The 27,657-nt window shown below is 36.9% G+C and overlaps 3 protein-coding genes and 1 non-coding gene across 4 annotated transcripts; all 4 read left to right on the top strand.

The window, feature by feature from the left end:
• Positions 1 to 8,343: 8,343 nt before the first annotated feature.
• LOC127800639 (polyadenylate-binding protein RBP47-like) lies at positions 8,344 to 15,223 on the top strand. Its single transcript, XM_052335363.1, has 6 exons — positions 8,344 to 8,733; positions 11,251 to 11,731; positions 12,612 to 12,679; positions 12,778 to 12,908; positions 13,030 to 13,126; positions 14,776 to 15,223. The coding sequence occupies exons 1-6, from the start codon at positions 8,398 to 8,400 to the stop codon at positions 14,947 to 14,949; spliced, it is 1,287 nt and encodes a 428-aa protein (XP_052191323.1). The 5' UTR covers positions 8,344 to 8,397; the 3' UTR covers positions 14,950 to 15,223.
• Positions 15,224 to 18,649: 3,426 nt separating this feature from the next.
• Positions 18,650 to 18,722, top strand: TRNAE-CUC (transfer RNA glutamic acid (anticodon CUC)). The gene has a single exon. It is a non-coding gene; the product is annotated as a tRNA-Glu (tRNA).
• Positions 18,723 to 19,538: 816 nt separating this feature from the next.
• LOC127798967 (uncharacterized) lies at positions 19,539 to 20,883 on the top strand. The gene has a single exon (XM_052332626.1). The coding sequence runs from the start codon at positions 19,727 to 19,729 to the stop codon at positions 20,654 to 20,656; it is 930 nt and encodes a 309-aa protein (XP_052188586.1). The 5' UTR covers positions 19,539 to 19,726; the 3' UTR covers positions 20,657 to 20,883.
• Positions 20,884 to 26,030: 5,147 nt separating this feature from the next.
• On the top strand, positions 26,031 to 27,202 carry LOC127798669 (transcription factor MYB73-like). The gene has a single exon (XM_052332203.1). It carries the CDS (start codon positions 26,234 to 26,236, stop codon positions 26,918 to 26,920), a length of 687 nt encoding a protein of 228 aa, XP_052188163.1. The 5' UTR covers positions 26,031 to 26,233; the 3' UTR covers positions 26,921 to 27,202.
• Positions 27,203 to 27,657: the final 455 nt, after the last annotated feature.

Genomic DNA, 27,657 nt, shown 5'->3' with positions numbered 1-27,657 from the left:
CGCTTACATCTAAACTCGCAACATCTACAACATGAGGTAAAACCTCATGAGTCACAATGACTTAGTAAGGGTACAAATGAATGTAAACAAGATAATATATGCAATGTAATAACAAATAAATATGCATGAATGACGAGGCATCACTACTCTCTGAACCTACTTGTTCGAGGCACTTGCCTCTCATTTTACCCCTAACATGCATCTAGTCTCTCCCATGGCCATAGGACTTCACTAGACTACCTATTGAGCATGCACAACACACCACTGTACACAACATATAATTAATCATATTACCAAACTTTCGCATGGCCGCCACCATTGGGGTTGTCCCTTATCTGGCTCGAAACTTCATCTCTGCCTTGGCACGAACTCCAGCCCAAGTCTCAAACTCTTCTAGGACCACCGCCTCCCTGGTCGACCCTAGATGCAACTACACAAAACCTAGCTCCATTAACATTAGACATTAAATCAATGCCATCAACTTCGCCATACACCACAAAACCATCCATCAACAATTTTCAAACAACCCTAACATAGGGTTTAATCCAACAAATAATTATTCCCCATTATCTCACATAATGTAACTAATTAGAAAAACATTAATTATTTTACTTCATCAAATCTAGAGGAGAAAATCGACTAAACACCCACACCGGCATCGCCTTATGGGACGCTACCTTGTGCTCAAAATCTCATTTTCGAGCTCCTAACACGCTTCTCGAGCCCCAAAATAATTTCTAGACTTTTCCCCAATTTTTCTAGAATTTTCTAGCTATTTTCCCCTTATTTTTCTCATTTTTTCAAATTTCTTTTTATTTCTTTTTCTTTTCTTTTCTAATTTTTTTTCCTTTTCTTTTATTCTTCCTTTCTTCTATCTCCCGCGCGCACTGTTCCTCCTTCTTCTCCTCCCGTGGCCACCTGCACCCGCGCACCAGCCCGCTGCCTCCCAGCTCGACTGACCGCCGGCTGCCGCCTCCAGCGCTTCCATGGCGAGCCACCACCACGGACTGGCCTCCCTCGCGCAACAGCAACTGCCGCGACCGCCATTGCCGCTTCAGCTTCACCTCCAGCCACCTCCATCAGCCAAGACGACCCTTGGACGTCGCTCACAACCGCCTCTAGCCGCCTTGGGCCGCCTCTGCCTCAACCATGTCCGCCTCACGTGAGCCACCTCCAGGTCTCCGCGCATGCTTCCAACTCCTCTCGTTGCTGTCGTAACCGCCATGGCCGCTGACGCCTCGAGCTCTCTCCCTCGCCCTTTCTCTCTTCATCTCTCGTATCTCTCTCTCTCTCAGATCTGATCTTACTCTCCCTTTTCTTTTCTCTGTTTCGAATCCAAGAAAAACCACTGATGATGGCTTGCTCCAGCGCATCCAATGCGCATATATATATATATATATATATATTACATAATTTACATATTAATCTCCCATTTTCTCCATAATTTCACTTAGGGAATTTTAATTGCGCTTGAAAATTTTTGATAATTGCTCTTGACCCTCCAAAACTTAATTTAATTATCATTAAACCATTTACATTTTTTATTTCTTTGAAATTAATATCTGACTTTTACTTGGGAATACCGATTTCATCATTCCACCTGAACGGGGCCTTTATTCTACCCGATAACACCTCAGGGTTTCCTCGCTCGCAAAACCAGACCACCCCTAGGGTCCCATCAGCCTCCCGAAGATTTCCTGCAACCATTCGATACTGGCACCCATTTAGGCTTATACAAAATTTATTCCAAAAATTATTCCCTATCTGATTGCTTTTAGCGTTATCAATCTCACCTCGAGACGCTCACCAATCTCATGCCATCTTCCCTAGACATCCAAGTCCTGAGGCACTCCCTGTCGTCGATTCGGTAATTTGCTAATTCATTTCTTAAAACTGACCTTAGAACCCGCCGGACAGTTCACTATCCAAATTACCAAAATGCCCTTCCCCTAGAGCACCGTCATTTCATTTCCCGCCTCTCTCAAAGAGCACTCTTGAAATTTTATCTTATTTTCTAACACCGGTAACACAAGGCGTTACAACGAGCACGCTTCTTTGCAACCTATTCCTTCATAGTGCTCTTTAACCAATTTATTTTTCTCAGCAAAATGACAGTGTGTTATCCAACAGATAAGTTAATCTCTTCCAGGAGGAACTGCACTAAGTGGCCACTACTTTGGGAAAAATGCTTGAGTTCTTTTTAGGAAATGAGGTTCTTTGGGACGAGCCTTGTACGTAAAAATCCCAATCAAAGTGAAAGGGACAATAAGGACCTTTGGGGACCATTGGCTATTTATAGACCCTCGCATCTGGAAACTGAATCAATGCGTTATCATTGTCCACACGCCTTTTTCAGTTCCTCTACACATTGTTTCCAAAAAAGCTCTTCATATTCTCTCTCTTAGACAACTACCTCACATTCTTTCTCTCATATAACGCCCATTTCTCATTTCTTTCTTGGTTAAGGTGTGCACCCAAAGTAAGCCTTACCTCTTTTGAAATGGCTCTCCTACTTTTTCTATTCTTCCCTCTAAATTTCAATCAAAGTAAAGAGTGAGTAACTATTGTTGTAGCATAACCTATTAAGAAAGTCCTTCCGATGCAACCAGTGCATTAGCAATCCTAGAGAAAACAATTCTTTTAGTGAAAGACCTTCTCAAGGTCAAAGAATCTTTCCCCTAAGAAAACCCTTGATCGTCTATCATTTGTCTGGGACCAACTTCTTGAACCTATATGATTCGCTCGGTCGAGCCATACTCTAGAGGAATCCAAGGAGATACATCCCCTACTTGCATTACTAGGTATTGCCTTGCGATAATGTGGCTCACCTGTTTTATACCCATTTTGTAACGCCCCATTTTCCCAAAACGAGCATTACCTCGAGATTTCGGGAATAATTTTTTTTTTTTTTAAATATTCTCATACACACAACATAAGCCCCTCGATATACATACCTTCGTTATAATCATTTCCCGACAATCCCGATCGTACCTTCTTAGCATATCAAAATTTAATAATTAATAGATTAAGACAAGTAATATCCATCACATCAGCGGAAGCAAGATCGAAACCTCAATGATATATAACTGACAATTTCCTTTTACAGATAATAACCGAATCGATGTTTCATATGAAAATATCAAAATATTAAATAACCTCTAAACATCGTATTCATAGACAAAACCTATGAAAACTAAACAAAGCAGCTACATATCGATGACATTCTTTCCCTTGACACCACTGCATTCACCTGGAACGTTTGAATATTCCAGAGACATAGTCCAAATTAGATGTTGAATCATCTAAGTGAGAGTTCAAAAACATTTTCATGCAGATATGCAAAATCATATATAAAATCGATAAATCCCGACACGCCCCAGTCTAAGAGAATCTCACATAGCACTTAGCCCTAACCGGGGAAAATGCAATCTCTCAAAAGGCGACACGACCACACCGACCCATTGGCAAACCAATCCTACTTAAGAGGGACAACCTCAACATATAAACCCGGGAATCACCCCATTGTCATTGTTAGGCTTTACGCTCCTACTCAAAAACATTCCAAAACCCAACGTAACCCTAGCCCCAAGAGTGTCACATCAGCACTATCATCGAAATCCACGACACCTCGGCCTTAATGCTATTGCTCAAAGGAACCTGGGGTGGTGTCCACTCTCAACCCCGCCACTTGAGCCAACAATCGGGGTGGTGTCCACTCTCAGCCCCGCCATTTGAGTACCGTAGGGTGAAGTCTGTCTCAGCCCCGTCCCAAGTAAGTCACATAGCATTAACCCTTGGCACGCATTCCGAGTGCTAACACTCGTGAGCTACGTCACAGGCTAACAACCCAAGTCCCACATGGACAACACAACATGCCAATGCCGAAAAATCATAACATGCGTAACTTAAAATCAACAGTTCGAAGTATGCAATCGTACGAAATTCAATGCATGTGTAAATAACCGTTTGGACAGACCATCACAATAAACCAAGCCTTAGGAATGAACACTCACAGTAAACCATTCACGTGCTACTATAAGTCTTTTCGGGTAGAACCACTCACTTTTAGACGCAATTCGAATTTCTTCTTAAAAAGCACGGTACGCCTCGATTTGCGTGCCCACTTCGAACTTCTCACGAGTCGCTTCGTCTCAACCCTCAAGGCACCCTAATCAGCATATTTATCCAACAATTATAATTTTTCCTTAATTTTCTCACATTTTCCTATTTTTCTCCCATTTTTCTTCTCTAATAATCCAAAATAAATATCTACACAACTATTTTCTCAAATATTTTTACATAATAATTCATAAAATAATTTTCCAAGAATTTTGGAAAAAAAAATCAGAAATTACCTATGTGGCACGCGCCCCCACGCGCCTAGGCACGTTTCTGCGAGTGAGGACAGTGCGTGCACTGCACGCGCATTGTCTTCTACTGCGAGCTGGTCTCTGACGGTTGCTCCGATGCCCCCGAAATCGGTACCCCCTGAAAGCCCACGAAGAGTCGATCCCAACCCCACTGGTTTCAGGCCGAAAGGACACTGGGAAGGCCCCCGATCGGGTGTTTACAGGTGCGGCGCGGTGATCCACCTTTATTTTCCGACCACCTTCGAAACTCCCTCAAACCAGCTTGAAAACTCACGAAATTCTCCAGAAATGCTCCTCGTGCCTCAAGGACCAAAAGCCCCTTATTGGTTTCCCTCAATTCGCCCTCAAAACCGAGCAATTTGATGCTTCAATTCGACTGAAACCCTTGGCTATTTATAAGCCAAAACCCATCCCCACGTGGCTGATTTCCGGCCAAAACTCCTCCAACACGCCTCCTAGACTACCCTAGGCCATGCCCTGACGAGATTTGCTGCCCAAATATCCCGATTTTTCGGCCACAAATCGCGGCCAAATCTGCCATCTCTAAGCAATGTTTTGAAAATTATAGTTTGGCCCCCCTTGAACTTCCTTTTGCAATTTGACCCTTATCCTCAAGCCCCTGATCTTTCTAGCACCATCACTAAGACCCTCAAGACTAGTACTTCTCATTTCTCCCTTGAAACTTCAAAAAAATTATCGTTTTGACCTCCCTCGGACAAATTTAGAAAATTACACTTAGGCCCGATTGATCGTTTTGACCTCAAATCCACTCGATTCAACCTGAAACCACTTAAGGGTTATTCTATACATCAAATATTAGTTCTAGACACACTCCATTAATTTTTCGGATATCGTTTATAACAATTCGGTAATACGACCTAATTTACAGCTGTATTTTTGCTGTACCGAAAATTATTCTCAATCTCATTTCTTTTATCACTAAAAATCATAATTTAAATCACTCGTCAACACTGTACCATTTTTCTTGGCTATTTAGGGTCCGAGGTACTCCCTCTAACTAATTCGATCGTCCAAAATTGTGTTAGTATACCTTAAAGTCTTATTTTTTCCAAAATTTCATTTATGCCATTTATCAAATATCATTTTTATTCTTAAATTATTCTCGAATACTACACACTTCCTTCCATCCAGGGGTCCTTTCCCATGAAGGGGGAAAGGTTATCTCCAACGCCCTTTCGAGCTCAACCCCAATAACAACATCTCTCTATTTCGCTCTGTTTGCTTTTCGCTCCATCACTCTCTTTCTCTCCCTGTTGCGCTAAAGCCGTGAAGGTTAATTGGATTCCGGTAAAATCAACCACTTTGACGACGTCTTTTCTGTTGTCAATAATGAAGAATATGTCAAAGAAATTGTCAAAGTCATCAGAGTGCTCTCAAACCTGAAATAGTAGAGGTGCTCATTTGCATGAGAATTGGCTATTTGGAGAAAAAGGTAATATTTTCTTTTTATCTTCTATTTTGTTGAATTATGTTATTGATAATTAATGGCATGAATACTATTTTTGCAGGATGTTTAATTAAGATTAATTATCTTACCATATCATACAATTGGATATTTCCAAGGAGACCATCAGCATGCCATCCACTCAGTGTTCTAATTCTATCATTTGAATATGTAATAATTAATTGAGGAAAAACAAATTTTGACTCTTATTTATATGTTGAGTAGTTTGGATGACTGTAGTTTGTATGTTATTTGTAATTTTGTACGTAAGTTATTTATATGTTAGATTTTTAACAGGTTATTGCGTTATAATAGGTTAAATATTAACATATTTTTGTATATGAACGAATTAAATGTGTGACATGTTAATATATGAATCTGTTTGTGTGTGTTAATAGGTTAATTTGTGCTAACTGGTTTTCGTGTGTTAACAGGTTTTCATGTTAACATGTCAAGACCAGAATTACCTATTTTATAAATGATTTAACATGTTATATTGTCACTAACATGACTTGTTTAACTTATTTAATTAAACTAATTAAATATGTCCGAATTTTGGTTAACTTGATACGATTAATTAAACGGATCGTGTTTGAATTGTTCATATACATATTATACCTGTGTCTCAACACAACATAATTATAACTTATCAATTTAAATTACCACTCTTAGACGTGATTGGCCATATAACATGGTATGATTTGATAGGATCCCCCAAAATAACGACACACGAAGAGATATGATTAGTAGATACTAAATGAAGTGAGAGATCACAAATTTTAAAATATTTAGTGTCATCTTGTTGCTTAGAGATATAAATAAATGAAGTGAGAGATCATAAAATTTGAAACATTTAGTGTCGTCTTGTTGTTTAGAGATATAAATAAATGAAGTGAGAGATCATAAATTTTGAAATATTTAGTGTCATTTTGTTACTTAGAGATAAAAATAGGTGGACTTGAATTTGTAAATAATATCCTCGTAGATAATGATATACCCTTGTAGATGGAGAAATGGAGAGTATTATTGTCTATTGCACATAAACCACATAGCTATAAGTAGATAGACACCTCTTAGTTGATATTCATTCCATACATAATCAAATTTCTCAATTTTAAAATTTTAAAATTACTCCTTTAATATTCTCTTTTCTTCTTTTGTTGGTTCTTATGATACGTAGAAACGTGAGTTCGTGACATAAAATTGTGCAAGACTTATTCTATTAAACTTTGATTAGGTTTAATATCCTACCTAATCACTAATAGGTCTTTGTGCATAGATTTGTCTAAAATTCAAGTTTTAGGTTACTTGAAATCTGACCAGACTTGTATACAAGAAATTTTCATACTAATTTAATTATTTAAAAAACACTTATTGATTACTTTCCCTAATATTATTAATTAACAATATTTGATAATTGAATTTAATTGGAAGATGTATGATCTAAGATGCCATTAATAAATCACCAAACGTGAAATTAGTAGTATGCATCCTAATTATTAAATAAAATCTTGAATTATTAAAGTAGTATATATGTTTTATATAGACACAAATTTTGCCTAATCCATCTAATATTACAATAGCTAAAAAATAGCCAAGAAAGAAGCACGCAAGAAAAAGTCAAAACTTTTTTTTTTTTTTTTTTGGTTAAGTCAAAACTCATAACTAACCCACCACGCCCCTGAAGTAAAGCGCACGTACCACAATTATGACATCACACCTTTTTAACAGTAATGTTAATTATTATTTAAATAAATATATTTTAATTTTAAATAATATATATTTATTTTATTTTATTTTTATATGTTAAATACTCACATTGGTTTGGTTAGCATATAAATATTTCATCCATCAATAAAATTACTATAACAGATAAAAAATAAAATAATATGAATATTTAATAAATAGAGAATAAAATATAATAAATATATATTATTTAAAATTAAAATATATTTATTTCATTTTAATCCAAAGACAATAGTCGATGTTATCATTCTTTTAGAGTTAGTGATATCAAGGCACTCCAAATTAATATTAGCATGCCCAAATTCTTGAAAAGAATCAAAAACTAGTGAAGATGGAGGAGGGTTTTGAAGAAAAGGAACTCTTGAATTTGGGTATTTTTGTCCTTTCAAAAATCACAACCCTTCTTTTAAATATTGGTCAAAATGTAAAATGACATATATATTATTACACAAAGAGAAATTATTCTAATTAGCAGTGCAAAAGGATTATAATTCTCCAACGTTACATGTTGAGTTAAATTTCTATGTATAACTCTAAATAATAATTTAAATTAAAAATGTTTAGCAACTAACTATAGATCTTTTATTATTACTATCTTAATGAATCAATTAGTTTATAAGGCAATGCTCATTAATAATAACATATGTTACGTTATATAATAAAGTATTCATAATTGGATACAATTGCATATAAGATAATTCCATAAAACTATATTTGGATTCATATAGTGATTCATCGCTGATCGTTGCCCTAATATATCAACCGCCTGGTTGTGTACGTTTGGAAAGAGAGAGATAAACAGAGAGAGAGAGAGAGATGCAGCCGAGTGGCGGTTCTGATCCGCAACAGCAGAGCCAGCAGCAGCAGCAGGCGGCGGCGGCGGTGGCGGCGCTGCAGCAGCAGTGGGTGGCGATGCAGTATCCGGGGGCGGCGATGGTAATGCCGCACCAGATGATGCCGATGCCGCTGCCGCATTATCCACCGCACTACATGCCCTACCAGCCCCCTCACTACCACGTTCCTCGCCAATACCAGCCCCAGCCGCATCAGCCGCAAGGATCCAACGGCGAGAATCGCACGATCTGGATCGGCGACCTCCAGAATTGGATGGACGAGGATTACCTGCACAGCTGCTTCGCCTCCACCGGCGAGGTTTCCTTTTCTCTCCGTTTTGCATAATTTTCACCCGAATCCTGTTGTTCTTTTGTTGATTGGCTGCTGCGCTTTTATTGCTTGCTTATTAATTAGATGCGTAATCGATTCTTGGTTATTAAATTGGATGCTGTTTTTAATAAACAGTTTCTGTGGATTTCATTGGCCGGAAAAGGTTAAAGTTGATATTTTTTCTTGACGGGCATTTACTTTCCTGGAAATTATGATGAGTGGATAACGATAGCTTCATGCTAGTGCATAGATGAAGGTACCGTGTTGGTAGAAGATGGGAACTTTTCTTGGATGGGTCAATTCTGAAATCGATTGTTTAAATGTTCTTTTCATCTGCGTCGTCCAATTTTATGTGATTATGTCCCCATGCCCTGGTTTCCTACTTAGGTGCTAGTTCAGACTGCTTACAATTTTGGCTATTATTTCCTCCTTTAGAAAGCCTCAGGGATCGCTGCAACGAAAATGCCAACAAAGTAAAGGTGGTATTTGTGTATGAAAATTTCTGATCTTCTTGCTATAGGCAGAGCGTGCCAGCCCAGTATATCTCAGGTCTTTCTACATCCTGGAAAGTGATTTTCATATATGATAACACAATTGGAAATAAAAATACTGGGCAGGCAGAATATTGTAACTATCAAAGTTGCAGGCCCCTTTTTGAACCAAAATTAAATTCTCATGTACCACCTTTCACCAAAGGAATGGAAAAAAAATTGGAACTTGCCATGACAATAACTGAAGTCATGGTAGTTTACAAACTGCCTGTAAACTCTATCTTAATTGGTAAAGCATCTTTCAATAGTTATAACAGATGAAAATTTGGAATGTGGGTGATGATTCACCTAGTTTTCTTAGGTCATCCCTTTAGTGTTGTATTATTTTGTATCATGTAGCATCATGTGTATATTGAATAGAAATATACATCTAATTGATTGAGGTGTTGTGATTAAATACAACTGCAATACAACTCATAGAATACAATTTTTTTAGCAAATTACAGGCCAAGTAGTTGGCACAAAGAGGATTTGCCAACGCTAAGCCCAAAAATATACATGAAAACAATAATTGCTTTGCTTGACTTTTTTTATGATTAATACCTTTCATGGTGCTCTTTTCTTAAATAAGTTGAAATCTTGGATTATAAACTTCTTGAAATTAAAATATATGGAGGAGAAAGGACTGATGGATATAATTGAGTCCAAAAAGTATCAGGTAATAGAAATATTCATAGGTAATAGGACATGTTTGAATGAAGGTCATACACCTATTTACAAGTAACGGTGTTTGGTGACAAGGCACCTTCTTAGAAGTGTACATGCTTCTTAGCTTGGGGGGTGGACCATGACATACCACTGTTGCTCACAAGAATCACTGCTTGAGTTAATAACTGCCCATCATGGCAGCATTTGGTTGCTATAGCTTATGCCTGCATGCCTCTTAGTATTTGGTTTCCTAATAGCTCGGCAGTTGTATGGGAGCTCTAGTGAATCTAACAAATGCATTGAATATCAATAACTTGGTGCATGATAGGCAAGCATTATTAAGAAGACATAATTTATTGTATATATCATTTCACTTATGGTTTGCCAATGATTCTGTTGATTGATAATCTATATAATTTAGCATCACCAAAATTTCATTTAGTCTTTTGTTCAAACCTGTATTATTGTGTTCCAATTCATGAAATTTACTATCTGACAGGGATGCTATGTATGCATCTATCTTGAGTAAGAATGTAGAGTATATGACATAAATTTGGCATACCTGTCATTTTATTCCTTTACTTTGTGACATCACAGAGTTGAGTATGGACGTTTCAGTGTAATATAACTTATAATCCAAAACCTGTAGATACCTGATACTACACTGCAAATAGACTAAGTGTATCATTATGGTAAGCTTCTTTAACACTGTCAACAATTTCTAGTCTGGAAAAAGGGTGAAATACACTAATGTCAGAGCTTGATTATTCTTTGACCATGATCCACCAATTTTCCATTGGTCAAAGCATCCAATCTTTCTCTTGAGTTCATCTCATCTATTATTAAAACTGATCAGTAGCTTGTTCTTTGGGTACAAACATCCAATAGGAGTTGTTGAGAATACAGAAGTATAGCATGATGGGACAAAGAAACAGCAAAAATACTAGGCTTTAAATGTTGTTTGGTGCTTGGGAATTTGCTGTAGTACTTTTCTGTTTATTCATATTTTTGTCTTGGTATGGAGTATGTTGTCTGCCAAGCTACCTGATGGGAATTTAATGACAAAGCATAACTCTCTCTCTCACACACACACGCACGCACGCACGCGCACACACACATATTTACATTCTGTTCTTTACCAGAAAAAGGTAACATTCTTTTTGTTTACAAGTTGATGATACTCTCCATCTTACTTGTAGAGCAAACAATCCAGCTTCATTTCAGAGTATTATCATGATGTGTTTTTGCTATTTATTTCATGTTTTACCATTTCTTTATCTCTAAAATATGATGTTACCACTTGCAGGTTTCCTCCATTAAGGTTATTCGAAACAAGCAGACTGGTTTATCTGAAGGCTATGGTTTTGTGGAATTCATTTCCCATGCTGCAGCCAATAAAGTACTACAAAACTATACCGGCAAAGCAATGCCTAATACTGAACAAACTTTTCGATTGAACTGGGCTACATATAGCATGGGTGATAAGCAGTTACATAATGGTTCTGATCTTTCTATATTTGTAGGAGATTTAGCTTCAGACGTTACCAACAACTTGTTACATGAAACTTTTGCTAGTAAATATCCTTCTGTAAAGGCTGCTAAAGTTGTCATTGATGCCAATACTGGTTGTTCAAAAGGTTATGGTTTTGTAAGGTTCGGAGATGAGAATGAAAGATCACAAGCCATGACTGAAATGAATGGTGTATACTGTTCAAGCAGGCCAATGCGCATTGGTGCTGCAACACCCAGGAAATCATCTGGATATCAGCAACAGTATTCTTCTCAAGGTAACTAATAAATATTCTTTTTTAGTAGTAAATGGTCTAGTGTTATTTCATCTGCAGCAGCAGAAAATGAGGTTTGTTGCTCTAATTGACTTCTATTAATTGATTGCTAGGTTCTTTATGCATCTTTCACACCCCTGAAGTTGCATATAGTATATTCCACAATTTCTTTGATATTGAATAAGTAGAGCACGACTTCCATCGGGTCCTTCCTGCATTATTTGATATTATATTATGTCTCTCTCACCAGATTCTAATTGTGTTTTCTTCTTGTCCCTATTCAACAGTATCCAGACCTCTTTGTAGGAAAGGACTTTGATGTAGTGAGTAGTGACTAGATTACAAGGTTTTCATAGGTAGTTTGGTTACATGGAGGAATCTGAAATCTCTGTTCATCTCTCCATTTAATGATTACACGTTCTTTGTTATTAAGGAATCCATTCTTGTTTCTGATACACCACAATCTCTTGAGTCCTTAGTGCCCTTTTTGATGAATTTTATTTTGTAAGAATTTCTACAGGTTATCTTACATTGGCTTCACTCCTTATGGTGGTTATTGTTTTTAAGTGTTTTTACTTGTTAAGAGGGTGAAAAGAGGACAAGAAGATTTTGTATGATACAGGTTTTCTTTTGCTCTGTATGGTTACCTTCTTCTTTGATCTAGTTTTAGGAATTTCTTGCTGAATCCTGGTTGTAACTGGTTACATATCTTCCCTATAAAACATGTTGCACACATTCTATGTTGTTTCTGTGACAGTGTCTTCCAGTTAAGAGTATGACTGAAGCTTAATGAAATATTTTACATTTTTAGACATTTGCCCCCCCCCCCCCCCCCCCCCCCTCTCTCTCTCTCTCTCACCTAGTTTTATTTTGGTGTTGATAGGTGGGTATGTATCAAATGGTGCTTCTACTCAGAGTTCCCAGCCTGATGGAGATTCTACAAACACGACTGTTAGTGTTTCAGTTCTTCCATGTGGTTTGTTTTACATAATAATGCTACTTTTCTTAACCTTTTTCCTTGTTGGGTTTATTCATGGTTTGTTTTTTAGATATTTGTTGGAGGGCTCGATCCTGATGTCACAGACAAAGATCTTAGAAACACTTTTTCCCAGTATGGCGAGATAGTTTCTGTGAAAATTCCAGTTGGGAAAGGATGTGGTTTTGTACAATTTGCTAACAGGCATGATTTCTGGAAGCTGTTTTCTGTCATACTCTTCTCCCTTTATCTCTACTGCATATAGATTTCTGAGCCTAGCTGCTTCTGTGGTTGTCTTGTCATTTTATTTTATTGAGCTCCACAGGAATAATGCTGAAGAGGCATTGCACAAATTGAATGGTACAACAATTGGCAAGCAAAATGTGCGGCTTTCATGGGGGAGAAATCCAGCAAATAAACAGGCAACTATTCTAATTTCCTAGTCCCCATTTTTGCCCACTTGATCATTTGTTAGTGCAATCATTAAATTAAAAGGATCTCGCATCAGTGGAGGAAAAACAGTTTAGTGCCTATTTACAAGAATAAAGGAGATACTCAAAGTTGTGGAAATTATGGAGGAATCAAGCTAATCAGTCACATTATAAAACTTTGAGTGAGTAATTGCACAAAGATTAAGAAGAGAAACTAAGGTGTCTAAAAACCAATTTGGTATTGTGACTGGTAGGTCAACAATGAAAGCTACATATGTGTTGAGGTGCATAATGGATTGGTATAGAGATAAACAAAAGATCTATATATGATGTCTATACATTTGGAAAAAGGTTGTGACACAGTTTTTGGACAAGCCTTATGAAAGGTTTTAGAAAAGAAAAGAGTTTAAATTGCTTATATAGAGATTATCAAAGACGTGTCATAGAGCAAAAACACGTATCACCATATGTGGAGGGGATACTAAAGTTTTTTTTTAATTACAATTAGAATATATTAAGCCCTTACTTCTTGGCTCTAGTAATGGAATCTAGATAGAGGTGTCTTGGTGTATGCTATTTGCAGATGACATTGTATTAGTGGATAAGACAAAAGAATGTATGAATAGTGAGCTCAAGATATGGAAGAACACTTTAGAATCTAGATTGAAAACTGAATATATGAAATGTAAGCTCAGTAAAAATATAAGTGCAGATGATGTTGAGGTAAAACTTGATCATTAACTCGTACTAAGAAAAGATGCACTTAGATATCTTGGATTAATCACCCAAAAAGATGGGGAAATCAATGAGAAAATTACCCTTAAAAATTAAGACAAGATGGTTGAAATGAAAAGTGCACCCAAGGTTTCATGTGATAGTAAGAAAAAGTTAAAGCTGCAAGAAAAAGTTTTGAGTTACAAGACTAGTTTTATTGTATGACATAGAATGTTGATAGTTGCAAAATATGAACATAACGCAAATGAAGATGCTAAACATGGATATTTGGTGATACAAGAACACAAAATTACAAATAAGGTTTGTTTGTAATAATGTTGGAGTTGCTCCTATTGAAGATAAAATACGTGTAGCAAAGATGATTTGGTCACGTGAGAAAACCAATATAACTTGTTGTGAGGAGAGTGGATGGAATGAACAGGCATTTAGCAAAAGATGTTGAGACATCCAACAAATAGGTCCAATAGGTGCTTAACATGGCCCATTTCAAAGTCTCCTTGCTTCATATGCAGGTTTTTCTTTCTTTCTTTCTTTTTTTTTGGGGGGCGGGGCGGGGGGGGGGGTTGAAGGGTTGCTAAGTTTAATGCATTCAAAACAATCATTCAGCCAATTTTGTTGTCAGGTTAGGTGAATTTTGAGATTTGTAGTGATGTCCAATTGTCTGTTCAATACTCTCATCACTAATTGTCCAGTTTGTTTTTTCAACACTCTTCATCGGCATAGGGGCATTACTTAAGGCCTTAATTTTGTTCCCTTTTTTTTTTTTTTTTTTTGGGTTTTTTTTTTTTTTTACTGCTGTTCATTATTCACTATTCTCTAGTGAAGTTCATAACCGCTTTGAATTATTGAAACCATGGAACTACGCTTCTTTGACCTAAAAGTCTCTTGCATCTGGGATTTGGCAGTTGAGAGCTGGCTTCAGCAACTCATGGAGTGGGGCATACTATGGAGCGCAAATTTATGATGGCTATGGATATACTCTGCCACCGCCACCACAAGATCCAAGCATGTACGCTGCTGCAGCTGCCGCCTATGGGGCTTATCCTATCTATGCCACCCACCAACAGCAAGTAAGCTGAATAGCTTATAGCTTGCTACTGAACCAACAGAGAGAATGTTTAGTTCTAGTGGTCGAGGCCATCCACTTGTCGTGGCTTTATTTATCTTCTCATTTCTCTGTTAGGAGTTGATCCTGTGCAATCCTCTCCAAATATGGAGTGGAACTGAATTTTGGTAACACGAGGTAGTTTTTAGGGATTTTTATTTTAATTAAACATTCGTTTAGAAGTGCGGAATTTGACATGAAACTTTTTTATTGTAATAAAATGGAATGTGGGTAGCCTGTTTCCAGAATCATCCGTGCGATGAGGTCCCACAGATTGGTGAGCCTCAGCAGAAACATTAAGGGTACTCTTTGTGATTGAAATATTCTGAAATGGGGTTGTGGAAACGACCTTTTACAGGGTTAAGGTAAGGTTATGTACAAAAAAAATTCATATCTGACCTTGCAAAATAGGTGCTTGGGAGCCTCGGGTACTCAAAAGACACTCTCTGATGAGGTCCTAGATGATTGAGCAGTTAACTGGTTTGCTCTTCTAGCTAAAGCATCTTCCAGAACTAGAATTTGACTCTTACCAGCCGTCCACGAATAATCATCCACTGCTTTCATAGTGGTTATACGCTTAGGGGTAGGTATGCTTTCCGTTTTTCAGTATTCTAAAAGGTGTTAGTTGGGTGCCAGGCTGGGGCTAGCGCCTGGGGTGCCTAGGTGGAAACTTAGGAAAATTGTTATTTTTTTTATTTTTTAAATTTTGTGATATAATTTGATGTTATTTTCAATTAAATCAAAGTTGAAAAGTAATTAATAATGCAACATAAATTAATAATATAACAATAATAAAATTATAAGTGAAATATATAATTAAGTATGAGAAAATAAATTGTTATAGCCACGTATCAATAATGGATAAACAATATTTTAATTTAATCATACAATCAAAATCAGTACTATAAGCAAGTGGATTTCTTGAAAATATTATAGAATATATATAATTAATAAAAAAAATTAAATATAAATCTAATAATTATATATAAATAAAAAAGAAAAATAAAATAAAATAAAAAACAAAAAATAGAAACTGAAACACAGCAAATGCCCTAATAACCAGAGAGAGAGAGGGGGTTACGACAGAGTGGAGCTTGTCGCGGTGGAGATAGAGCTCAACGACCAGGACAGGGGCGGCGGTGACGACGCTAAGGCAACAAGGACGAGGAGGACGCGACGGATAAGAGGCGGTGACAATGAAACTTGGCAGCGAGAATGGAGTTAGATGCAACGACGGCAGTGAGCTACTGGTGGGCCGATGAACCTTGGCGGCGGTAGCGTTGAGATGAGAAGAGAGTGAGAAGGGGAGACGCTGAGAGGTTCGATTTAATGATTTAGAAAAAAAAAAATCTTAAAAATGATTGATATTTAAAGCCAACGAATTGGACGTCTAAGCACGCAGATCGATTAGGTGCCGCCTGGACTGCCTAGGTGCCCAAGCCGGCCGATTACTCGGGCCCGACGCCTAGGAGGCTCGACTAGGGCAATTTTGGGGTGACCAATGGCCGCCTAGCGCCTAAGCAACCGTTGAGACCGATTTTTAGAACATTGCTGCTTTTCCAGTCTGATGTAGTTTATGGTATGGTGGTCTCTGAATGGCAACCCATTCAAGAAGCATATTGCAGATAAAAAAGGATCTTTGCCCCTTGTTTGATTGACTCGGGCAATGTTGTTGATAGCATTGGATGAGAACATGGATGGGCGGGCGTGGCCTCAATTTTATGGTAAGGATCGCAGTTTGCTTTGCGTATGAATTATTATTATTATTATATTTATTATATATGATGAGCAAGGACCAAGAAGGGTCCATGCTGGGCTGCCAATATCATAATTATTATCGTTCTGTATCGGTTAATATCTACACTACTACTAAGAAGAAAAAAATATCGATATGTGGTCATCCCAGGTGTGCCGAGGTGGGGACGCTAAATGGCCGGTGGGGTGAAATTCCCCCATTGCCCACCCTTTCTCTATTATCATTGATTATAGAATTTTTCTGTGTATAATATATATCTTTATATGTATATACATATATATTGTTAGGTTAAAAATATTTGTTATTACATGTTATTGACAATAATAATAATCTATATACATATATAATTTCATTCTATGTGCCTTTTAAAATATGTTGTTTTAATTTATCATAACAATTTGAAGTAATATTTTGGGTTTGTTCAACACTAATACCATAATGCATCAATGATAAATTTGATACTTTATTTATTATTGTATAAAAGATTATAGTTTATATATTGAAATGTTATCTTGTTCATATCGGATAACGTAATGTTCACCCAACATGGGCAAACTCAAATGGGGGCGTAGGTCCCTCCTTGCATGTAACTAATCATCTTTGAGTTTATAAATCTCTCTTTCAACTCAATAATAGAAAAGCTCAAGTACCATCCTTTTTAAATTGAATAAATCCTTCTCTATTTGTTGTGGGTCAAGGATTTTGTTTTTCTTTTCTTCAAATTTTAATTTATATTTTTTTATGAAAAAATCTCTAATGAAGGATAAAATGAAATTTGATTCATATTCAAGGGATTATTTGGTGAAATAATATCCCATGATCATTGCAATCTTTTCTTTTTTTTTTTTTTTTTTTTTTTAGGATCTCACCAAAAATGCTTTCAACTTTAAGTAGGCCATGAATTAGGTTAGGCCATGAATTGGGAGCAACGCTAACAAATCACTTCTTACTTTTTTCAGGGGTCCCAGTGGCAGTAGAGACCAATGATCTATGAGGGGTTCAGGAAATCTATGTAGCCAATTGTCAACAAAAGTTGTTGAGAACTATGGGTGATTTTGTTAATACTATTTAATACATTTATCTATCTATCTTAGTAGGAAGATTATACTGCACTCTCTCTCTCTCTCTAATTGGTAAAAATGGCTTCTTGGTGTTGCAGCCTTGGTTGAAAAGGACATGCTCGTTCAAGTTCAAGGGTAGGAGTACAAATTCCTCCTCTAATTCAAACATCTAATAATTATTTCTTATCACATAATGTCTGGGTATGGGCCCATATACTATCTAGCGTGGGGTCACTCCCTTGCAATAAGTCTGATTTCTTAATGAATGCAAAATATAGTGTGCAATGTGTGTGTATATATGTATATATAATTCAAAAGTCACACCTAATTATACTTAGGGTGTGTTTGATAGTATGAAAATTTCATGAAAAATGTCCCATTCAAGAAATTAAATTCTATCTTTATTATTTGACACATTATATTTTTTATGAAATTAAATTCCATGGTACAACCATTAAAGCATCATTTGGCATCTTTTCCATAAAAAATTCCATATAAGGGGATGTGGTTTTTGTTTTTCATGTAAGTTGGAAAATGTTTTATTTTCTAATTAAATGCTATCAAACACACCCTTAGTAAAATATGATTATATATAATAAATATAAAATAACTCTTATTAAAAATAAGAAATGAGAAAGATAATTAAGATAGTTTAAAAAGGTTTAATAGATGCATTTGTGAGATGAGTGTACAGGAATAAAAAAGTTAATTATTTAGCTTAAAAAAATTAGCGAAAACTCTAAAACACGAGATTAGATATAATACCCTTACTGGATAGAAATCATTGAAAAAATTAAATTCAAATTTACCCTATGTGATAAATTATATATTAAACATTTGGAAAAACATGGCAGCCATCCGTTGTAGTCTAGTCGGTTAGGATATTCGGCTCTCACCCGAAAGACCCGGGTTCAATTCCCGGCAACGGAATCAAATTTTGGGTTTTTAGTTTCAACGGACGTAATAATTTTTTTTATATTTATTTTGATGGGAAAAATTATAAAAGTAAAAAAATAAAAGACAGATCATCAATTTGCTTCTAGATGTTCAGTCTGCAATCGGCATGCGTAAGCGAACGGTCTTATCCATCCGCTTCTAAAATACTTGTCAAAATGGACCAAGTCTCCTATTATTTTATTTTTACTTCTATATAAATTACAATATTATTACATTCTCATATTTTTATATTAAAAACTGATTTTGTCTTTTACTGACATCATATATTCATATTAATTAATTAGTCAATACATACAATTAAATGACATAAACGATGAGGATTCGTTACCCATTACGTATTGTACTATCAACAATGATTTAACTCTTTCCCACTTCCGTATCAAAAACAAAATCATACGGTGGATGGAAAATTAAATTCAAAATATTAATTGAAAATAAATTAGTAATAATCATCATATATTAAAAATAATAATAATAATAATAATTATAAGAACTATATATTAGTGGAGGGTACGGTAGAGTTAATAATGAAGTTGAGTATAATTAAGTACTTTAATGAATTTAGAGTTCAAATATATATACACATCTAAAAAAGTAATGGCTGCACTTTGAATTGGTAAAAAGAAAAAAGAAATCATAATTTGCATAAAAATGATTTGAAAAAAGTATTATGAAGTTGTTAAATATATAGAGTGGAATTTGATCCCACATCTAGAAGCAAAGGACAAATTTTTCAAAGCGATGGAGTGGGAAGTAATAAAAGGCGGCTTCTTTTTATGGGTTACGGCCCTTCTTCTTCGTCTTCAAGTTCAAGGGTCAATCCTATTATGATATATTTTATCGTTAGTTTGTCTCGTCCTTCGTCGTCTTCACCCTCTCTCTCTTCCTCTTTTATCTTTTTTATAGTCTCCCACCTTCATCCAATCCTCGTGATTTAACCTAATAACCTGTTTGTCTACTTACTTGGCTTCACGGAGATGGCAAAGGTGATTCCACCCATGGATTTCCGCTTCAATGGCGAGTTTTCTTCGCCGTTCTTGAGCGCCCCATCCACTCCGAAACGTTTCGGCGGCGGCCACTATCTGGTTGGCGATCCAACCAGTCCGGGACACCTGCCGGACTTTGATATTAATGGTGATCTTGACCATTTCTCCATATCTACCAGTTCAGTCATCCCACTTGAATGGGAAGAAAAGCCCGGAACGCAGAATTTACCCCCCGAGGGAAACGACAGTAGTTTCGAAGATGATTTTGCATTCCATGTCAGTGACCAAACCAGGAAGACGACTCTCCCCGCCGAAGAGCTCTTCGACGGCGGTAAAATCAGGCCTTTAAAGCCGCCGCCAAAGCTACAACCGAGCAGTACTAGCGGGCTAATCTCGAAAGACCCTAAACGAACCGAGCAAGAGAGAGGAAGAGAAAGGGCGGTTTCGTCTTCGAATAAATCAAGGAGCCGGAGAGGAACAACAAGGTCACTATCTCCTCTTAGGGTTTCGGCTTATCCATGGGAAGATGAAGAAGGAGAAGAAGAACGGCAACCTCTGCGACAGAACTCAAAACAGAAAGGCTGCAGAAAATGGAGACTGAAGGACTTTTTCTTGTTCAGGAGCGCATCGGAAGGGCGAGCGTCGGAGAAAGACCCGATAAGGAAGTACAGAGCTTTGCTGAAGAAACATGAAGATGAAAAGAAGAGCTCGAGCTTCAGATCGATTGAGGGATCTTCGAACTCGAACGGGAGGGCGGCTGTTTCGGCTCACGAGTTGCATTACACAGTGAATCGAGCAATTTCTGAGGATCTCAAGAAGAAGACGTTTCTGCCTTACAAACAGGGAATTCTGGGGCGCCTCGCATTCAATCCTGCCGTTCATGCACTTGCAAATGGCTTTGGTTTCTCGAGAAGAAGATGAATCGTTCTTGTGACATATATACTATATAGTAAAAATGATGGTTTTGCCTTGCCACAATAACATCTTGAATTGTAAATCAACATCTTGATCTCAAAGCTCAAGTCAAGTTTGTAGACACAGAGAGAGAGAGGAATAATTTTATTTTTTTATATTCCATGTTTGAAAATATTTATAGATCTAGAGCAAATTAGTACACATCTATATATCCAGAACTTCATATTTTGGCTCGCTCAGGGTTTGGTGAATTGCCCATGCATGGCCGGGATCCCAAAACGGATACATTTATAATTAGCTCTTATATTTTTCATCCCCAAATATGAACCATATATATAATTGGTACGCAATGACATTGAGGATATGTGTATAGTATGTGCCACTTCTTAATCTGGTTGTTGAAGGCAATATATATATATATATATAAAGAGAGAGAGAGAGAGAGAGAGAGAGAGAGAGAGAGAGTTGGATTACTTATAATGTGTTTCTGTAATTTTTTTGTTTGAGCCTGAGACTTTTCTTAATTATATATGTCTATCTTTCTTCTAATTAAGCTAGTGACTCTGGGTTAAGGATTAATGTTGGTTTTGGTATAGATTTTGATCTTTTGTTGAATTCTTTGTTCTACAATGCAAGAATTATATATATGTTTGTAGAGTTACGTACTGATTAAAGTGCCTTACTTGAATGCATGCTTTTACAAGCTGTAGAGATTCTACGTGGTCGCCTTCTATGCAGAATAGCATTTTTCAGTGTAATTGGCCATAAGGTGCAACATATTTTGTGTTACATTATTCGTAAATGAATTTGAAAGTTATGCTATTTAGATAAATATTTATTAGCAATGCTGTTTTGTTTTATCTATGAAAATTTGTTCATGTTATATTTTTTAAATGATGACGACAAACAATACATACATATATATATATATATGGGCCCAAATCTTCAACTCTCGTCATCAAGAGTGTCAAATATTTTTAACACATGCCATCTTTTACCAAATTGGCTAAGCTTCTAGATTGAGTTTTTTTTTTCTTTTTTTTTTTTAAAAAAAAAGACTAATCTCTGAATATAAAATAATAATATCATTTTTCTACTAAATAATCGTATAATATATAACTCTAACCAATCTTTTGGGAGATGGACTGTACATAGGACATACGTTGTGTGAAAGGGCATTGGGCCAATTGGGCAAACCCGCCCAATCACAAAGAAAAATGTACCCAAGGCCAAGAGATGTGCCCAGTCCATTCATATCTCCTGTAGCTAACCTAACTATCTTCCTTTTCTCTGTCTTATACCCTACATTTTGTTTAGATCAAATCTTTTATTTCTTTTTAATTCTAATTAAAAAAAATTATAACATTATCACTAATTATAAAGTCAACCTTTCTAATTGTCTTACCGAAATAGATAAATTACTCAAAATGTTAAATGAATTGCGTTGCAATTATGTTTGTCGCGTCCGCTGTATCATTTGCCTCTAAATCAAAGAGGAAGGCATATATATAAATATATATGGATTAGAGTCTGAAGTATTTTTTACAAGAATTCATATATAGTCCCTTTAGGGTGTGACATTACAATTTATGTATAAGCTCCACTAGACAATTCAATTGTCCAACTTGCTGGAAAAAGTAATATTTAGTGTAACTCTCACAGCTATATATATATATATATATTTTTTATCATGGATATATAAATTGTGAGTGAACAGTAGCAACTAGACATAAATTTTATATACATATTATAAAATATTATTATTACGTTGTAATACCGTGTTAGTTTGGTAATGTGATGTTACAATTACATTAATCTTTTCGAAAGGTAATTACCCTATATATAAAAGAAAATAATTAATATTAAGATGATATAATTTCAATAATATTTTTAGAATTAAAAATTACATTAATAGAGATGTTTACAATATATAATTCTTAGCGACTCACAATAAAAGATATAAAATCAACACATTTGAATATATATATATATATATAATTGAATTTTGATTAATATAAAATCAGTACACTTGATTTCCAACTTACTTGGAATTTTATAAGTGTATTTTATTTTCAAATAAAGTATATTTTATTGTATCTTGTTCTTGATCATATCATTTGAGAACTGAAAAAAAATATAATAAATACATTTTATCTAAAAATAAAATGCACTACTTATTAGAGACCCTAACCGTGGTCCAATATTGCATTATCTATATAAATAATGAAAATGCTAGCTATTTGGACAATTTTGGTGAAGCTTTAAATTGATATTTTATGGTGCGTGTGATATCAATAAAAATGAATAAAATATTAATGTAAAGTGTTACTATTGGTGTAAAATTTTAATGTTTAAATAAGAGTTATATTTAAATAATATGAAAAAAAAAAAAAAAACTCTCAATAATAGAAAAAAACATATGTTTGAAAACAAGGTTTGACAAGCATAAGAAAACAAGTAAGTTGCCTAATGCAACACTTAAAACACGCTTTTAACAACCATAATAAAACTAGATTGGTGTTCTCTTTCCAATATGATGAGAAGGATCGAAGGAGAATTTAAGTGAATACAATACATATAATAATATCCTACTTTTTAACCAGTCACAATCACCTAATCAAATATATACAATAATTAAAAATATTTAGCCATATTATTATTATATTCTAAATAATAAGAAAGAATAGCTGAGTGACACCTCAAATGTCTAAGAATGACAACAGACCTCTTACGGTTTCGTAAGATATGGTTTGACTCGGGACAAAAATAGGGGAACCCTAGCGCGGGGGCCCCACCTCTTCCGGCGACTACGCCGCCGCACGGTTGTGGGCGTATTTTACAGCCACTACCGCGGAGACAGGGCGGTGAAGCGGTTGGAGTGATGTAACGTGGGACCCAGCAACGGCTGGCTCTAACTCTAAATGTCGGGAAAACAAAAATCTCTCTCTTAAATGACTCTGCAACCAAACCAGGCCTCCTCCCTTTCGACACACAGCTACTGTCTGTCTGTGTTCCAATAATTCCATTTCTATTTCAATTTCTAAGTCCACCCACCAAATCTGGAGGAGGAGTAGTAGTAGTTATTCGGGTTGGGGGGGGGGGGGGGGGGGGGGGGGCACTCTCGCCTCCTCAATTATGCCCTATGTATATTTGTTGGTTTCTAAGTGATTATTGGTTAGAATATATTTATATCATAAATACATATTAACTAAATTAATTTTTTATTAATCTAAAAAGTGACTTAGATAATAGTTAATATTTTAAAATAAATATGAGATTATGAATTTAAAATCTCTTGATTTGAATTTTTATAGCAATTTTTGACGTACCAAAAAAGTTATTTTAATTTTTAAATTTATGCAACACTTAAAAAAATGTTATATATGTTTTTGGGAAGGCAGAGAGAAGGAGCGAGGCGGCTTCGTGGGGGGTGAGGCTGGATAGCGTGAGACAAGGGGAGGGCAGGGCCAGCTGTAAGCCTGTAACGCTAAACTGCCTGTTCCAAACCCTAACAGCCACGCGTGTAAATGCATATTTCATGGTACCAAATCGACGTCACAAACACAGTGTGCGGCTGAAGAAAGAAGACGACGATCGCCTGCCACGACGCGTTGTACGGGAATATTTTTTGTTTTAGCGAGAGAGAGAGAGTCGGAGTGTTGAGCGAAAGTCAATGTGGTGCAGACGCCGAAGCACGTGAGATTCGTCCAGGCTGGGAGCGGGGCCGACTGACGTGGACGGCGTTGAAGTCATCCTCAAAATCTGGTTGTTTTATGCGGGAAGGCTCCCTTTTTTACTGTGACTGATGGCTTTTGGGAGGGGCGATCAGGGCCGTCCGATTCCGCCCTGGTTTTAGACTCACAGCTGTAAGTAGTAATTGTCTGGACTGGAGGAAAGTGGTCAAAAAGAGGTTGGCCCCATCCTTTTTCGTTTTTATTTTTATTTTATTTTATTTTATTTTATTTATCAATCAAAAAACGTTGATTTGTTGGGTTTTGTTGATGATGAACAGCTCTGCCTCTACTGCCATGTTTTAAACGCTCCTCTTCCTCTTCCTCTTCCTCTTGGATGAGAGTCTTGAGTAGGTGTGACCGTGTGAGGGCAGGGGCAGAGGCTGGGGCGGGGCCGGCGCAAGAGTGATTCTTGTGTCCTCTCTTTTGCCTCCAGCTACCCTTTGCCTCTTGTTAATTCTCATTATTGCCCTTACTTTTTTTAAGTTTTGAATTTTTGTTGGGATCAAATAAATATTACTTTACAGATTTTTATACAACTGTTTTATGAGAAAACAAATATAATTCGATCTCCTTTACAAAACGCCCACTACACCACCAACCGTTGTCTACAATCCGTCGGGGAGCCGCCGTAGCCACCGCCAATCAAGGCCCACTCCGCCACCGGCACTGATAATTATAAGCAGAATGGGAACTAGAATCACCGGCCGATGATAGACAGCCACACATCCATGATCCAACCTGCCCTACCCTACCCTACACTGCCAGTATATCCAACCGCCCACCCTCCCCTCCATCCACCCATTGCTTTCTGATACAATCCATGTTCTAAACAACTATATAGGATAATAAACTATCTGCAAAATCAGCTTTACATTTTAAATGTTTTATTTTTGGCAAATTAAATCTGCAAATTCACTGTACGAGAAGAGAATGAATTACAATTTTTCTTTTCAAAAAAAGGGGCAGTTAATTTTACTAATGTCTAAAAAATCAAATCAGAATTAAAACCAAAGAAATAAGTCATTTAAAAGTTACAAACATCATTCCATATCGAATTAGAATATACTTTTTATCTAGTAAATAAGAGCAATTTTCTTTAAAATCGAACCTAAACTTTTGTGATTGTTTTAATTTTAGATTGAATTTTTAAATTTTTTTTTTACTAATAGTATCTAATTTTAATTTTGAACTATAGTTAACTAAAAATCGTTAAATACAAATAGGACCTATTGGGAGTACTTAATTTGGCTGCTAACTTTAATAAAAAAAAAATGTACTTTATATAAATGAAAAAAAAACAAAAAAAAAAACAAAAAAAACAAACTCTACTACAGACATGCATACCTAGAGTGTATCCTTACACATAGAAACCGTAGACAAAAAAAAAAACAAAAGTAATTCTGAAAAGAAGGGAGTGGGGGCATTCCCACTGCCCACTGGCCACGCAACGAGAAGGGGGTTAAATTCAATGGACCTGTTGCCAAAAACAAATGGGCAATTAACGAACGCCCACCTGGTTTCAGGCTTACCCAAAACGGGCATTTCACACGCGCATGTAGCGACAAAACAAAACCCAGTCCCCGACAAATCTGGTTTCAGAGAGCAAATCTGATGTTTACTCCTACCAGCTTTACACCACGCATTTTCCTTGAACCCTCTCCAGTCTCCATATTCATGCACCCCTCCCTCTCTCTCTTCCACTATATCTATATATCTCTCTCTTTCTCTTCAAATCCTCTATCCGTTTTGCTCTCTCTCTCTCTCCAATTTCTCTCTCTCTCTCATCTGAAGATTAATAGTCTCGCCTTCTGTCCTATTCATCTCTTCTTCGTCCTAATTACGTCCGCCCATGGAAACTTTTCAAAGGTGTTCGTCGAATGCGACATCTTCTTCGTCTGACTCGTCGTCGTCGGACTGTACTCAGACGGTTCGGGGCGGGAATAGACCGGAGAGGATAAAGGGTCCGTGGAGCGCGGAGGAGGACAAGATCCTGACCAGGCTCGTGGAGCGGTACGGGCCCCGGAACTGGTCTCTGATTAGCAAGCACATCAAGGGGAGGTCGGGCAAGTCTTGCCGGCTGCGGTGGTGCAACCAGCTGAGCCCCGCTGTGCAGCACCGCCCGTTTTCCCTGGCGGAGGACGAGATCATCTTGGCCACCCATGCCAAGTACGGCAACCGCTGGGCCACTATTGCCCGGATGCTCCCGGGTCGGACCGACAATGCGGTCAAGAACCACTGGAACTCCACGCTGAAGAGAAGGTACCAGCAGCAACAGCAGGGGGAGAGAATAATGGACGGAGGAGATTTGATCGGCAGTTCACCGGGATCTGGGTCGGTGGTGGTGAATGCGGAGAGTGAGGAGTCCGATCCAATGACGACTCTATCGCTGGCGCCGCCGGGCGCAGGGGGAGCTAGGGTGGGGGAACGGCGGCCGGAGGGTGTGCCGGCGGGGTTCTGGGACGCCATGAGGGAGGTGATAGCGAGGGAGGTGAAGGAGTATGTGACGTCGTCGTTTCAAGTCAATAATAATAGATGATATATATATATATATGATGATGATGATGATGATGATGATGATGAAGGTGTTTCGCTGGTTTTGAAAGTTAATCCCGCGTGGGCGTGGGGTTGGATGAGTCTGTCGTTAAAAATGTAAATTGAATCGTCGTTTTCTTCCTCCCTCTTTGAGGATAAGTATTCACTATAAAATTGTCAACAAGGCCACACACCTCTGTCTTGTCCTCATCGTTAAATCTCTCAACAATTCCAATCAGAATTTTTTTTATTTATTTATAATATGCAGAGAGAGTTTATTATTTAATTAAGTTCACAAGTAGGCTGCTAAGGATTGGATGCGGGATAATAATTATATAATAATAATATTAAGCAAATCCAGTGCCTCTGTCACATATGCTGATGTTAAGCAAGTTAATTAATTAATCTTTTTCTGTTTTCTTTTTTTTTTTTTTTTGTCTCTCTCTCTCTCTCTCTCTCTCTCTCTCTCTCTATATATATATATATATAAAGAGAAAGGAAAAAATAAATTAAACATGTCGTTTAATTTTGTTAGAATAGATAGACAATATATATTGTAATTGACTAGTCATGGTGGATGAAGTGCTTTCAAGTGGTCCTCCAAATCCATGTAGAAGATCTTCCCCCCACCCCACCCCACCCCACCCCAGATAGATAGATAGATAGATAGATGCAGACATCTAATTCGTCCTTCTTTATAAACACAAGTAATTAACCCGTACGTGTTACCTCCTTACAGTA

This window comes from Diospyros lotus, chromosome 4 (genome assembly GCF_014633365.1).
Source record: "Diospyros lotus cultivar Yz01 chromosome 4, ASM1463336v1, whole genome shotgun sequence".
Classification (NCBI taxonomy): domain Eukaryota; kingdom Viridiplantae; phylum Streptophyta; class Magnoliopsida; order Ericales; family Ebenaceae; genus Diospyros; species Diospyros lotus.
This window is presented reverse-complemented; position numbering and strand designations above follow the sequence as displayed.